The sequence below is a fragment of the Apis florea genome, unplaced genomic scaffold, assembly GCF_048593485.1.
Source record: "Apis florea isolate Af1SG1 unplaced genomic scaffold, ASM4859348v1 contig_2350_pilon, whole genome shotgun sequence".
NCBI lineage: Eukaryota > Metazoa > Arthropoda > Insecta > Hymenoptera > Apidae > Apis > Apis florea.
The window spans coordinates 1,767,675-1,783,279 of NW_028256565.1; the positions used below are offsets into that span (position 1 = coordinate 1,767,675).

At 35.9% G+C, this 15,605-nt stretch overlaps 2 protein-coding genes across 8 annotated transcripts in view; one reads left to right on the top strand and one right to left on the bottom strand.

Annotated features, from left to right (window-relative positions):
• nAChRa3 (nicotinic acetylcholine receptor alpha3 subunit) overlaps window positions 1-10,498 on the bottom strand; it is a 70,493-nt gene extending 59,995 nt beyond the window's left edge. For 2 of the 3 annotated variants that reach the window (XM_086905009.1, XM_086905004.1), the window contains exon 1: window positions 10,171-10,498. The gene's annotated coding sequence lies outside the window, so the exon portion shown is untranslated. Of the gene's footprint in view, window positions 1-1,697; window positions 1,959-10,170 lie in introns of those variants that run through there. The other variant, XM_086905008.1, reaches the window with a different exon arrangement.
• LOC100866699 (dynein regulatory complex protein 9) overlaps window positions 1-14,942 on the top strand; it is a 34,551-nt gene extending 19,609 nt beyond the window's left edge. Inside the window, exons 2-8 of one of the 5 annotated variants that reach the window (XR_015291214.1) lie at window positions 12,478-12,655; window positions 12,741-12,821; window positions 12,958-13,198; window positions 13,277-13,483; window positions 13,736-13,867; window positions 14,164-14,270; window positions 14,487-14,616. Coding sequence is in view for 4 of the 5 variants with exons in the window: in XM_086905012.1 (XP_086761138.1) it covers window positions 12,478-12,655; window positions 12,741-12,821; window positions 12,958-13,198; window positions 13,277-13,483; window positions 13,736-13,867; window positions 14,487-14,687 (1,040 nt within the window). In the remaining variant the exon portion in view is untranslated. Of the gene's footprint in view, window positions 1-12,009; window positions 12,656-12,740; window positions 12,865-12,957; window positions 13,199-13,276; window positions 13,484-13,735; window positions 13,868-14,163; window positions 14,271-14,486 lie in introns of those variants that run through there. The other 4 variants (XM_086905012.1, XM_086905013.1, XM_012490823.3 and 1 more) reach the window with 4 other exon arrangements.
• The last annotated feature ends 663 nt before the right edge of the window (window positions 14,943-15,605 follow it).

Sequence of the window (15,605 nt, forward strand, 5' to 3'; positions counted from 1 at the left end):
TTTTATTGAGTTTCATTACATTTTTTCCTGTTTACACCGAGTATTACTATTTCGAATGGGTATTTGCATCGCGATAATTGATTTTCGAAAATTAATGGAAAATTGATGGAAAACAGCTTCGTCGCGTGTGAAATTCGAATCGCGTGTTAAATATATGAATTTTGCAGGGGATTAATAAGCCGAGCGTAAATATGTAATTTGATATACCATTAAAATACGTATAAAACAAGTATAACTAAATTTCATAGGATTAACGGAGAATTAAACGGGTGACCACAAATGTAGTCTCCGACTACTGGCTGCAGATGATGCCTGACCACAATCGGTCCAAACCACTGAATCCATACTGGAATAGAGAGGGCCCACGCGTCTGTCTAAGCATTACTCACTCTACTTTGCGACTGTGCGATATTTTTATACGCACGAACGCATTCGTTAGAAAGAGTCGACTACTAAAGATTAACTTCCAACTTACTTTATTACCCCTAATTTCAACCATTGCTGAGAAAAGTTTACTTTTGCTCACTCTCGTGTGCACACGATTATTGGCCGATGACGAAACAAAAATCGATGAAAATGAAACGGAATAAAAATAGATTTTTAACACAGCTAATCTTAATCGAAGGAATTCCGTTTCTACTAACTGTTACCGTGAAATTGTTCTCAGTAACAGCGATAACGCGTGTGATACGAGGAAAAGTGTAAAATAGAGACGAACGTTTTAGGAAGCGAAGCGGCGTAAATTCCCGAGATTCAATTACAGAAGTCTTCGAAAAAGACAAATCGAAGCGGAAGGAAAAGAATTTTTTATGGGGGAGAAAAACGATCTGCGCCGCGAACGCGAGGACGAAAGGGCGAAACTTCGTGTTTTAACTCGTTATAAAACACACGGTCAACGAGAAACGAAAAAACGGGGCACAGCGAGAGGAAAGAAATTGTACCATAATTTAATTAAACTGTTGCAACTCGGCTTTCGCCCGTGGTCATGAGATATGCCCGGAGCTCAGAATTCAGAATGAAACTGAAGAGAATTCCCGAGTCTTGGGGCGCGAGGCCGGCCCTCGCAATTATTCTTGTCGGCTCGTTTCACCGAAACTTGCCACACTTCTTCTTCGAGCACGGGCACAAAAGCTGTGGAAGCAGGCGAGAGGGAGGCAAAACAAAGGAGACAGAAGGCAGTAGAAGGCGAGAGAGGAGAAGGAAGAAGGGAAAAAAAAAAGAGGAGGAGGAGGAAGAGTTAAGGAGGACGGAAAGGGGGGACGGGGGGAAAGTTGGGGAAAACGTTAAAAAAGTTAGCCTCAACTTCACCCAGAATCTAATTTCTCGCCATTAAACTTGTAAAATGTTGTTCGAATCCTCGAGTATCTCGATATCTCTCAAGTATCTCTTTCCCCTCGAGTGAATATTGCGATTCATCCGCCTTGCGTATCACCTTTCCTGTTCGATTTAAGCCACGAAACTGTTGGCGCTCGCGAACTGTCCCCAATCAGATTTATGCAGATTCGCGAATCAACTTGGACAGGGTGTAGGGAATATTATCCCGAATGGAATAATCGGATCTTGTATCGAGGATTTAGAAATCTGAATCGCAGTGCTATTCTACTTATCGTTGAAGTGTTAGGTGTGCAAATAAGTTCCTTCCCCTTTTTCTTCCAAATTCAAGATTTTATTACGTGAATCGGGCACAACAAGATTACCCGATCTTTCCACCGATTCTTCTCGCGTCTGGGTCGAGCGATTCACCGTCGTCGAACTTTCTCGATGCACTTGAACGCGATCGTCGTGTTTCAAATTAAAATTTCCAAATTTAAATCTTTGCTATCACTTTTCGCACGTTCACGTAAGATACAGCGTTCTCTCTCAATGGCACACAAATTATATCAGTAACTTCGACAGCCGATTTTCTAAGCTGGAATGTGAAAACAGCGACGCGAACGACGCTTCTCGCACGCCATATTGCTCGAAATCGTTGCGTAGGACTGCAAACACTTAGAGCGCTCGTCACGGTTCTTCTTAAAAACAAAAGAACGCTCTTTCAGATGGCGCTACGAGCGGGAAATAATTCAAATTCGGCCAGTTATGATGAAGTAGAGAAAAAGGGAAAGGAACTTATTTGTACACCTATATATATATATAGAATGAATAAGAAAAAATACCAGTAATCTCTCTGTTCTCCTCTAATTTTCTATTCTACCCTCCGGTTATTTCCCTTGCGTTTAACCATTTGCAAGCGTCATAATCGAATTACCATTACAGAGGGAATAGACGAAAATTCCAAGGTAGAGTGGTGGGGGAACGAGGAGAGAAATACAGTTTCAGAAGCTGTTCACACTCGCGAGTCGCCTCGTCGTGCTTTTACGCTATCCCCTCCTCTGTGTATTCGGAACACTTGTAGCAGATAAACGACAGACAAGAGTTGACAAGAGAGACAAGAGGCCGCGCCAGACTTTCTCCCGAAAGCTTTGAGCTCGACTAATGCGGCTCCCTCTCCTTCTCTCTCTCTCTCTCTCTCTTCTCTCTCTTATTCTCCCTCAAAGCCACGCTTTTGAGGTGTCCATTGTCACCGGTTGAATTTCTTCCTCGCCTCCAGTTTGCTCGGAACTAAATTATCCCGGCCAATGACGGGATTAACCCTTGAAACGTTCTCCACGTCCTGAATTCTACGTATTCGACGATATAGCGGGAGTAGAAGAGAAAAATTTTAAAAACACTTTTCTTTTCGAATCTTGACACGAAATTCTCCGCTCGTCCAGCGAAAAATTATTTTCGCAAGATCTTCGAAAATCTAAAAAATGTTTCGTAATTAGGATCAGATAGAAGATGGAATTTGGGACAATTTCGTTCGAGGATTCGACCGATATTACTCTCGATCATAAAATTTCCAAAGATTAAAATTTATTTTAAACAATTTTTATCAATCCTTTGCGCTGCAACGGCGATTCGAACGACGACGATATTTATTTACGTTCGATTTTTTTAAAATAGATTCCTTATCTATGAAGCGTAGAATAATATACTATTGAATAGTAAAATTCTTTTTATCTCAAATTAAAACTATATTTTTAGTCCGAGTCGTGACAATCGCGGCGAGAGAAATATTATTTTCAATGTTTTTGATGAGTTTTTCGTTATTAAATAACGAAATTATTTCTATTCGTTAAAAAATTGAATAGAGAGAAAATAGAGAAAATAGAGATGTAATATAAAAAGAAAAATAAGAATAGCCGATGAATGCGAGAGCAAGGGATTGTAATAATGAAATAAGAAAGGTGAAAACGACAAATTTTCTCTCTTTATACGTAAAGATATCAAAATATAAAAGTTTTATACCTTAATTTGCGCGTGAAATCACTTTAAATTAGCTAAGAAATTCAGCGAACAGGTGTGAGAAATCGTTGTTTCGGCTGAAACCTGAAAGGATTAAATCATAAATCATAACACAATTAAACGCAATTAAGATTGTTCGAAAAACAATTTGAAGAAGGAGTCAAAAAAAATCTGGAGGGAAGCCGTTGTGTGTCCCGCTTTATGCAATTAGGCGAGTCGTTGAAAACACGCCATTCATCTTTCCCTTCCTCGTGTAATCCCGTTTCTTTGGAGGAGAGGGGGGGAGAGCCGTCTTCGAACGCAGGAAACTGAAACAGTGTTCGGCGATTGTGATCGTTAACGTTTCCATGCTCGTAATTTTCATTACGAGGGAAAGAAATAAACGAAGGAGAATACATCTTTACAGCCAACTGTATATTTCGTTCAAAAGGAAAACTTCTCTTTGTCGAATCAAATTGGAATCAAATTTCTAACTACGTTTGTGCGAATTTCGATTCTATCCGATCGATTGATTCACGTCATGAGGAGGGAAAAAAAAAAAAAAAAAAAAAAGTCGAGAAATGATTAACAGCCGTTAAGAGGGCCGAATGGATTTACTCGTTCGATTCCACTCGATGATCGTTTCTAGTTTCCTTTGATTCACAAAGGATCGTCGATTTTCAGTTCGACGATATCCCCGATCTCGTTGCAGCGTCTTTCAACGGTCCGGGTCCGGTATGACGGATGAGAAACAATAGGTAGAATGGATGGCGAACAAAGGGAGGAGGAAGCACAAAGAGAGAAAGAGAGGGGAACGAGCAGGAACGAGGGGAAGAGAGCGTGGAATAAAAGGGGAGGGTGGGGGAAACGAAAGCTAAAAGGTAAACGCGGATAAATAGCGAAGAGGGGAAACGCGAGAGACGAGTGGAATCGAAGCTGATCCAGAAAGTTGCATTGTATAATTTAACCGTTTCAGAAAGCTCGTTAACGCTAGAGGCTTCCGTTTCCTCTTATTGATCTCTTTACATGTTGAAATGAAATATCTCATAATGAGAAAGATAATACTATGACGAATCATTTTAAACTTTCGTAGAAGTTTCTATCAACTTTTCGATATTTTTACAAAAGAAAAAAGAAATTACGAGAAATTGTATTTGTTGTCGCTCGTTTGAACGCTTGTTTAGTCTAGACGAAGCCGCGAATGGCTACACAGGCTAGTTGATGGTCGGCAACACTATCTGTTTACGCGAGTAAATCCCCCTGTACACGGTACAATGTCGCATCTCCCTCGCGAAATGAGGAATTAAGCGTCAAGGAGGCTTCACGCTTGTCCATTATCCACGCGATTACTGTAGACTTAATTCCTCTCTTTGAAGCGAAGAGACGTCCACAAAACGTCCACGACAGACAATAGCCGGAAACATTTTTATTCCTTCCTTTCGTTTCGTTTTACAAATTAAATATATCTATCACAGAATTAAAGGAGAAAATTTTTTTTTTCTTTTAATCGATCTATATATTCTTCTTTCAACATCCGTCGAACAACGAAGGTTAATAAAGAAAGGGGAAAAAATTTCTTCCGAGAAAGGAAGAACTATCTCCTTCGGTTGCCCAACGACCAAACAACGGTGTCGTATTCCACAAAAAATTAATGGTTTTTCCGTGGCGAGGCACGCGCGTATCTTCGCCGAGTAAATCGAAGAGGCGCTCTTCCAACGAAGAAGAGAAAGAGCGACGCTCCTTTATGCGTTGATCGAGTTTCTATGAAATCGGAAGAGGTTCAATGGGTATTATTACCGCATAAGAGGAACGTGGCCCGTAACGACGGTAATTCCACCGGTCGATAAGCGATTGTGCCGGCCTTAAAAGGGAGAAAGATAAGCAACACGTGAAAAATCTTTTCGCGTTCACATGCCGTCCACTCTTATCGCGAAACCTTCCAAGGAAGCCACGACGAGTAGAACTCGTGCCTCTTATCGCCGGTTACCGTAATAGCCAAGCGAAACGAAAATCGAAAACTCTCCGCCTCTCTCTTCTCGATTCCAAACTAGATACTTGGCTCACTTCTCGCACGATTTTTGTAAACATCGTTAAACTTGATGTTAGAGTTTAAATCGTAACCGTAATTCTCCAATCGAGTCGGTCTCGTTCCTTGGCGACAGATGGCGCCAATAATGCTCTAGTTTAATTGAACGTTACTAAATAATATCACTAAATGAGCAAGGCGGGAGATTTGAAATTGAAATACAAATTATAAATATTTATACATACAAGAAATATTCCAGAACGTTAATTTTACGTGAATGAGATTTAAATTTCGTTTTAATAAATAATTTCATATTTGATACTAATTCAAATTTTGATACTGATTCAAAAATTTCGAATAAGTCGAAACGATAGATTTTGCGCGAAAGAATTCTTTTCGTTTAGATAAACTTGCATTTTATCCAAGATCCCAGAATCTAAATCCCCATTGTGCATGAGAAAAAATAGACTTGAACCGTATTTTTTCGGTTCCTTTGTGCGCCGAAATTGGTCGAAATTCTTTGCAAGTTTCTCATGTACACGAATTTCGCTTCGAAACGAAATAATTTGAAATATCTTTCCTCTAAGTCTCCCAAACTGTCTCTCCTTCAATAAAGAAGAAACACAAGGAAAAGAAATAATATTCCACGGAACTCTTTGACACCGGATATCCTCTTCTTTCTATTTTCTTTCTTTTTCTTTTTTTCTTTTACATTCACTTTTTTAGCTTTTCCTTCTTTAACAAAAAAAAAAATTTAACGCGTCTGCGTCTGTTTTTTCCGCTCACCCCGATTCTTTCGGTTAACCATCAACGAATCGAGCAAAAATTCGAAAAATATCGATAAAAGTTGTAATCATTTCTTTGGGTCGGGAACTATTGTGCAGTTATCCATTGAATCCCAATAGGATTCGAGATTTGTTTCGCGGTAACGATTTTGCCAGACCTTTCAAAAAAAAAAAAAAAATCCACAACCGCGAACAACGCGTAGATTTTACGATCAAATCAAATTCGTTTTGAAGCAAACAAATTTCGTAACATTTTTTGCAAAAATTTGTGGATAATTTAATACGAACAACTTTCTCTTCGAATCATCGTCGACATCACAGTATTATCTCGACGCTTCCCAACATTTTTACCCGAGAAAACATTCCTACCGAATGATGCAATAAACAAGCGTTAAAAGATCATCGATTGCATGCAAAAGTAACAGCAAAAATACGTTATATCGAATCCCTCGACACATCCAGGAAATCAGTACGCAACTCCTCTTCCGGATCTCGGGGAGTTTCCTCCGGAAATCGCAACCACCACGCCGCTTCCGTTCGTTAACATCGGGGAATCTTCGGTGGTGCGGGCTCGCGTGAAACCGTTCGTGCAACCTTGCCGATACTACGCTTGCGGAATGGGTAAGTAGGCTGTTAGCGCAGTACGAAAGTGTATGCGACGGAGGTATTGCAGAGGCAAGAGTCGCCACTGCGACAAGGTTTTGAAGAGAGAAACTTTAATTATATTCCACTTGCAGAAGTTTTGTCTCGAGTGATCACTTCTACCTCGGTCCATTTCGAAATATCGTAGGTAATAGGGTTTAATCTTAACCTCGAGTCGAGTTGCTGGAGAGGAGGGTTCAACTATCAAAAAAATGTCTCTGCCTGCCAAATCAAAATTTATATTTTGATAAATCACGAAAAATCGTAAAACATTGCATTAAAAAATTACTCCTCAAAAATTCTATCCATCTGAAGAATACGCGATATTCCGAGCGATAATTTCTTGTTGAAACGAAGCGGCGTTAGAAAAAGTTGATGGACTGAAAAAAAAAGTTAATTGCTCGTGACGTAAATTGTGTCTAAGAGAGGGAAAAAGGTTTTCGCCTAAATAAGTTGTTGGAATGAAAAGAGAGGAGAGAGAGAGAGAGAGAGAGAAGAAAAAAAGAGGGTGCATCAAGAAGGGATAAAAGGAAATGGGGTTAGATTAGGTCGATCGTAACGAGCAATAAAACAATGCTATGAGAGCAGAGGTTGAACGGAACCCTTTGATTGTGCGTGGAAAATGTCGTCGATTCGGTTGCGCCTTTATCGATCAAATTTCTCTCGAGCGAACTCCCCAAGCATGGGAGGCCAAACCGTTTCTACAACGTTCCACCTTCGCGACTAGCCCTGCTTGTTTTCCTTTCACCGAGTATGTTTCAAACGGTACGTAAAACCGTTATCAGAAATGTTTCTACCTCCGTTTCTATGCTCGCGTTTCTCTCGTGAAACTGATAAAGGACGGGTCTCGAAAACCGTGCTATGCCGTTGTAACGTATTGTTGTCGGGATTTACGGCTCCGTAATTGCACGACAATCTCCCGATTAATCCTCTTAACAATTCTGAGTTGAAATTGATTATAAATGTTGAATTAATCCGGATGCGGAAATATTTGAAAATTGATTTTAAAACGGTATAATTAGGTGTATAACGATCTTCTCTTGTAATTTGGAAATTTTATGATATAATTATTGGAAATTATTTGTTTTTTCTTTTTTTGTATAAACATTATTAAAAGTCTCGAGAAAATTTTTGACAAAACTTCGATTATCTAATTTCAATTCTAATTTTTTGAATAAATGAGAATATATATGGATTAAAACGTTGAGAGGGAATTATAATAATTATTAACAATAGAAAATTATTAACAACAATTAACGAGCCTTCTTAAACAAACGACAAATGCATCGATAAACCAAGCGAATTCGATGCGTCGTCCCGTTTCGATGGGACGACGATAAATAACCGAAAATGATATCACGCCATTCGAGTCAGTAGTAATTCTAGCAATAAATCCGACAGTGCCGTTTAACCAATAATCGCGAACGTCATCTAGGGAATCGAGGATTACGGTTAACGGCACATGAACAATCAACCAATCACATGTATCTAATATTTACCATATATACCGAGCAGAACGATTAAGAAATTTATCCACGTACGGGACCGTTCGATCTTTCTTTACTATACGACGTAAAATTTAACCGTTTGAATAAAAGATTTCCTTGTTCTAGATAAGTCGAAATACGATTGATCTTCGAAAATTCGAAACCAAGTTTCGCCAAGATTCGAACGAATTATGGACAAAACGAGAATTGCAAGTGATTATTAAATACGATTTAAATTCGCGCGTATCGGAAAATTTCGCTTTCAATCGATTTTAATAAGTTGTTTATCTATTTTGTATCTTGTATGTTCGCTTTTACAATTAGACACTAGATTTTATGACAAAAATTTTTATGATTTGTTTCCAGAATACATAAAGAATACAAGAACACGATGAAAAATGAAAAATAAAAAATATGTTTATCATTTAACCTTATAACAATTATTTATATTGATGATTTACTTTCCAAGATATAAATTAATATTTTTATCGTTAGAATTTGTTTTTATAAAGTATTTTCTGATATTTCGATAAACGAGAAATTGATACAGAAAGAAAAAGTAATTATAATCATATAAAATAATCCTTTTAAGTTAGCCGCACTACACATTTAATAATGGCGTACTTAATACATGGCAATGGCCGTTCTTGACGCGTGTGTAAACTAACTACTCGGCCACGAACCCATTAATTAAAAAGATGGCGAAAAAAAAAAAATTCTTTTCAAATTCCCATGTTCTCAAACGGAACAACAGAAAAATAATCATTTAATGATTAGAATTTTTAAGATGAATGAATGCAAGATGTTTGATTAGTTTATTTATATTTGCGTACTCTTAGAGAATTTTTATCAAAATTTATTATTAATAAGAATTTTAGAATATTTCTTGTATTAAAACTTGATCTTATTTAATGTTCAAATTATTTCGTATGCGATAAAAAATTACAAAAATAGAATGACGATTTCCATCGATAAAAAATATCGATTTCCACATTTTTTTATTCTAAAGTATACTCAAAGATTAACAATTTAATTAATTTCATTAATTAAGTTCAAGTATTGATATGCATTACAAAAAAAAAAAATTCTGCAAAAACAACGCTAATACAAGTAAAACTATATTTCTTACAAACTTTCGAATGTTCTTTCTTTTCGCGGTATAAACACGAGGGCGTACCGAAGATTCTGTAACTAGGTTAACCCTGATAGAATTAAAGACGCTGCATATCTACCGCCAGAGATTCGTAAAACCGTGCAAGAAGCGATTTAAATTCTGTATTTACCTACAAAACTACCAGCGGGAAAGTGCAATACGAATATTTACGTAATTTGCCTTTTATGCCTGTCAACGCTGAGAGAACTCAGCGAGGACTGTTATCCTCGGTTGCTAAATTAGGTAGATTTAAGCGCCACACAAGTGACTGTAAACTACGAGACTACTTAACGCGAAACGAAAAGTCTATCTTGAAACTGTTTTTTTTTATTTTTTTCCTTTCACGTTGCACAGAAATCAAAACTATATTATATGCAACGAGTTTCTCACACAAGGACAGTTCGAAGATTCGTAACTAGGTTAATCTTGATAGGTATGGAATTTCCCTTGGGATTCCTAAATCGGTAAAGGCATCGAGAACACCAATAGGTCGATAATTTCACTTATCTACATCGACCGAATTATATTCACAAAAATTATGTATACAAATAAAGTGAAAAAAAAAATCTTACAATAATTAAAAATATAGATGAATTGTTTCAATCGACTTTTCTTTCTCCCGGCATTTCAAACATATCGCATTTTCGCGGCATAAACACGAGGGCGTTCCAAAAGCAACGCAACTAGGTTAACTCTAATATCCACAGTGATACAAATGGTGAACACGAGCAAAAGTTACATAGAAGAAAAACATAAATATTTTTTACTCACCCGCGAAGCAGCTGATCGAGACTGACGACGACGACGTCGGCGGCGCCGATGACGATGACGACGATGACAGGTTATAACCTTTGATTCCACCGTGACCGAGGATCCCTCGCGACAGGTCGACAGCTCGAAATATCATACGCGATTGCGAAGAATGATATTATTGAAGGAAAGAATACGATCCGAACCGCGTATCGACTCGTCGACTGCGGCAATACCACTCACTGCACCGTTCGCCACGAGTGTGCACAATGAAACGATAGATGAACATACGATGACAACGACGACGACGACGACGATGACGAGCAAAGGGTAGAAAACGTTTCTCTGCTTCCACCACCGACACCGCCCTCGCGCCTCGCCACACTCGCCGCAATATTACGCATGCGCGACGCCGCCTCGATTGTGCGCATGTGTACGCATTTTATTCCTGTTTCCAAGCTTTCATAGCAAAACGGAATTTTCGTACACGGCGTAACTTTCGGAAGCACATTACATTCCCGTTACAATGTTTCCGACGTGTTTCTGTCACCTTTATCAAACTCTATCCTCCACATTTGTCAGTTTTCAGGCTTAAAGTACCATCATTCTCAATGGCTTTACTATTTCAGCAGACAATTAATGAAACTTGAATCATATAATTTTAAAAGCATTCTTCGTATTTTAAAACTATTCTTCGATTTCATTTCATAAAATTCTTTTGTTTTTCGATTTTTATTTATTTCATTTGCTGCTTTTTTGTTTTTTAATTAAAACGAGTATGATTTCTGCTAAAAGATTAATAAATTATGCTAAATGAAATCAAATGAGAATTTAAAAAAAATTTGTTAGCTTTATTAGCCACTAGAGTGCAAATTAGATGTAATTTGAAGTTAGCGCGCATAATAGTGGAGAGGTCGATTGCATATATAATATATATATATATATACGATATAAAATATCTTTACACCATTTTGTTAAAATAATTTATTATTATTTTTACTTCATAGATATTGGTCTACAAACAAATATCAAAAGATTCTTTACGTTTCCTCCTATCTTTTATAATCTTTGAATGAAAATATGAATGTTTTTTTATAGAACAGAATTCTGGCAAAATCATTCGTTATGCGAGATTAAAATAATCTTTCAAAAAAGACTATAATAAAATATGCATAATTTGAAATAAAAATTGAAAAAAGAGATAATTATTTCTTTTTAAACAAAAAATTTGTCCAACAGAATATTACATCTTATATTATTCTTATATTATTCTTTGGCAATTCGATTTTAACGAATTACAGATACATAAATATATCTCTAAGCCACGGGTATTGGTGTAATATATGTATAACTTTTAGACAACGCAGATTCGATTAAAGTTCAAGGTACAAAAAAGTTTTCCAATTAGGACGGAATGTATTCGAATGAACCTTTCTTTTCTCGGCAGCCTTGCTGAGACAATCGACGAAGAAAGCGCCAAGGAAGAAAGTTGTCGAGTGTCCACAAGATATCTTTCCCAATGAATTCTTCAATCGAGCTTTAACATGGAAGACTATCTATCTATAACGTTTCCCAACTGCTTAACTGTTTTCGACTCGACCTTTTGCCGCCATCTCTTTCTTTCCAAACTGCTTGAAACTTCCAACGAAGGAAATAATGCAATTAAATAATTACCCTGAGAAAAGTAATTTTAAAATCGTTCAAATATTAAAAAAAAATCGCACTTCCTCGTATATCCGACGATAAAATGTTGATTGACGAAAAATATATAACAATTCAGGCGGCTCGATCGATAGTAAAAAATACCAAGAGCCGCTGTTTCCAAGGGCGACCGTGCCGGTAATGGATCAAACCCGTATCACGTGTTTGGAAACTCGGCGAGACCGCCTCTCTCGAATATTTACTTCCATCAAAAGTGTGGCGTATCGTGTGATCCCCGATATCCCTTTCGCGCGGTATTTTAATTAACCGGACCATAGTTTTTCCATTATGACTGACGTCCATAACTTTAATTTAGAGTTGAGAAACCGCAATGTGTGTTTCTGTTAAAGAGAGGGAGAGAGAGAGAAAATATATAAGAACGAAAGAATTTTTATCTTACGTTTCGCTCTTTAAAACGAGCACTTGATTTCCATTTAAATTAAACTAAACTAAAGAAAAGAATATAATTAGCGTGCAAGATAATTTTATGAAATAGAAAATAAAGATCGTATATCAATTGTAATATTCTCGAATATTGGGTGTAATTCAATTTCAACAAATTTCAAGCTTGAAAATTACCAAAGATATAATTAAAAAATACGTTAATAAATGTTCGGTGTGCAAAAGTGAAAAGAAACACGGATACTCAAATGGCCACGAATGGTCCTTCACGGTTCTCCCCGGCGGAACGGCCCGTAATTTTAGCAGCGCTCGAGGAGTTCACGAACGCGTTGGCCATTTACCACAGCACGCTGAGAAAGCAGACCGCGAGACGCGGTATTCTTTTCGACTGTTCGCCCCACGGGTATGATGATACGAAATTTTAATTCGAGTCGAAAAGAATATCCTTCGAAACGAAATTGGAAAACTTGTTTTTACATTCGTTGCAGTGGCTTGAATCCGGAAATGGGAATTATGGAGATCGACGATGTTAAAGAACGAGCCGTCCCGAAGAAAATTTACGAAAACAGGTTGGAGAAACGTAACAACTTCAATTTGTAATAATATACTCGAGTATGAAGTAAATGATAATTTTTATTTATTCGCTCATTTCTTCTTTCGTCGAAGCACAGGACGATAAATAATAAAATTTCAAATTTTTAACAGTTCATGCATGGAAAGAATCATGGAGGAATTGAAGATAGAGATACGAGAGCGGGGAACGTTCGAGTTATTGAGCGAAGAGATCGAGAAGATCGTGAGACGCGAAAAAGGAGAAGAGGCAGTTTTCAAGGAGCGAGAGAAATTAAGAGAAAGTGCGAAAAAATTGCAGGGAATGATCGATGAGAGGAAGATTGTTAACGAGCAGGAGAAAAGACGAATATTGAACGAGGTCGCGAAGGAGCAGGTATCGGCGCTGTGTATATATATATTTTTCCCTCGTGTTGAAATTTTTAATTTTCAACAATTTTGAAACAACGCACAGCGCAACGTGGAAAAATTAAAATTAATCTCGAGCATGGAGTTGGAGTACGCTACGGAATGGGAGAAGGCAAGATACGAGCAGAATTTGTTGCGTTGCGACATGGAAGTGGAAAAATTAGAGAAGGTATTAGAAGATCGACGCGTACGTGAAAAAAATGAACGGCGCGTTCACGCCGAGTTAACAAAATTTCTGATCCAGGAAACAGCGGTGAGCATTATTTCTTCTCAATTATCATAGACAAACTTTCATGAGTTGTGCATATTTCGTGTGTTCAAAATATGTAAATAAACATGTTGCATTTTTAATTTTATTATTACGACAATGTATGAATTCGATGTAAAATGCATATAAAATAAATATTTCAATATCAAGTATCATCTTAAAGCGTTTGTTAATGCTCGTATTAAAAAGAGAGGGAATTAGACGGGGATAAAAACAATCTCTTCTTCAAATTCACAGTTGCTAGAGAAAAAAAACAAGGAATGGGAAGAGCGATATATTCGAGAAAAAAAGATCTACGAAAAGGAGATCCAACAGTTACGAAGTGAAATAAAAATAATTCAAAAAGAGATGGATAAACTTGAAGAAGAGGTATGCTTGTTTTGTATTGTTGTTATATATTTTTTTTCTTTTTCTTTATATTTTACATAACGAACATGTTGAATAAACGAGAGGCATAAATTTTATAACTTTTTCTCCATTCGAAATTTCGATAGAAACCAAGACGCGTAGGAAAAAAAGAATATAAATGCAAAGGAAGAAGAATGTAAATGTATATATCGTAACCTTCTAATTCTCATTATTCTATCTTTGAATTAAAATCAAAACTCGACAACTTATTTTTGTAAGCGTAGAAACAACGTGTAATGCGTGTGAAATTCTTTCAGGAAATCGATAATCGAATCGTGTCAACAATAACCTATCTGTTATTTTAAATCATGTTAAATTTCATCGATGAAGAAATAATAAAGAGAAAAGAAAGAATATCGTCTTGGTTAGTTTTGGTTCCATTATAGTCGGGAAGGTTAGGTGAAAGAATTAAAAATTGTTTTATATGCAAATATGGATTTGTTCATATGGAAAATTGTTAATGAATACAAACAAGATAAAAATTTATAAATTTTTTTCCGTACTTTTTTTTTTTTTTTATATTTGCTCTTCCTTGCAATCTTTAAATATTAAATCGATCTTTAAAACCATATTTTTACAGTATCGGTGTAATCAAAAGTTCATAAACACGTATCTGGCGGAAAAGGAAGCATTGAAAAAGGAGAAGGAGCGATGGGAGCACATGCAAAAAAGTGCAATCAAGATTCAAGCTTGGTGGCGAGGCGTTATGGTGCGCCGGAAGTTGGGACCGTATCGACTCGCGGAAAAAAAGAAAAAACGACCGACTAAAACAAAGAGATGACTCTCTTTCCGTTTCACTTATCCCTTAATGCCTGTACAGATATGATTCTTCTTAGAACAATACTTGAACGGAAAATAATATTTTTTTTTTAATAATTTTGTTTTGTATATGTTTTATCTTTTGTCGTATTCATTATAAATAGATACATTTAAAAAAAAATGTCTGAAAAATGAATTCCTATTGAATAAAAATTTTAAAAAATTTAATTTATGTAAATAATTCTAATTCATTATAAAAATAAAAGATAAAGAGAAATGTGTATGTTATTTATTAGAGAAAACTGATCGTGAAAACTAATTAAAAAAAAAAAACTAATTTAAAAAAAGAAATTAATAGGTTATTCAAATTCAATCAATCACGAATAAAGAAAAAAAATATATAATTTATATAAAAAATATCTTTGACGAACGATTTAAATTATGATTCTGCTCTTGATTTCATTTTTTTCTTTTTACTCTATTACATATAATTTTGTAGTAATTTTATTGTTTAAAAATTTTTATTTTTTATATTAAATAAATAAATGAAATAATTTATTAAATAAAATAAATAATTCTGAAAATGTGAAAACTGAGTAATTTTTTTTAGATCATATTCTTATCTAAATCTTATAAACATCCCGATATTTGATTCCATAATAACTCTAATTAAAATTTCCTACTATATATCTTCTATTATATAAATTTTCAATAGATTTTTTCCTAACCTCAAAATTTAAACGTTTGTTCATAAAGGCGGGAAATATCATAGATTATTATTCGATATTCGATTCGATTCTTCGATATGAAATAATAAATTATTTCGAGTTATTCAAGAATATAACTACGTAAGTCAAATCGACCTCAATCCAAAATCATATTAAATTCATCGGTCTATTCTTAAGTAACAATCAATTTAAAAAATTGATCGATCAATTTA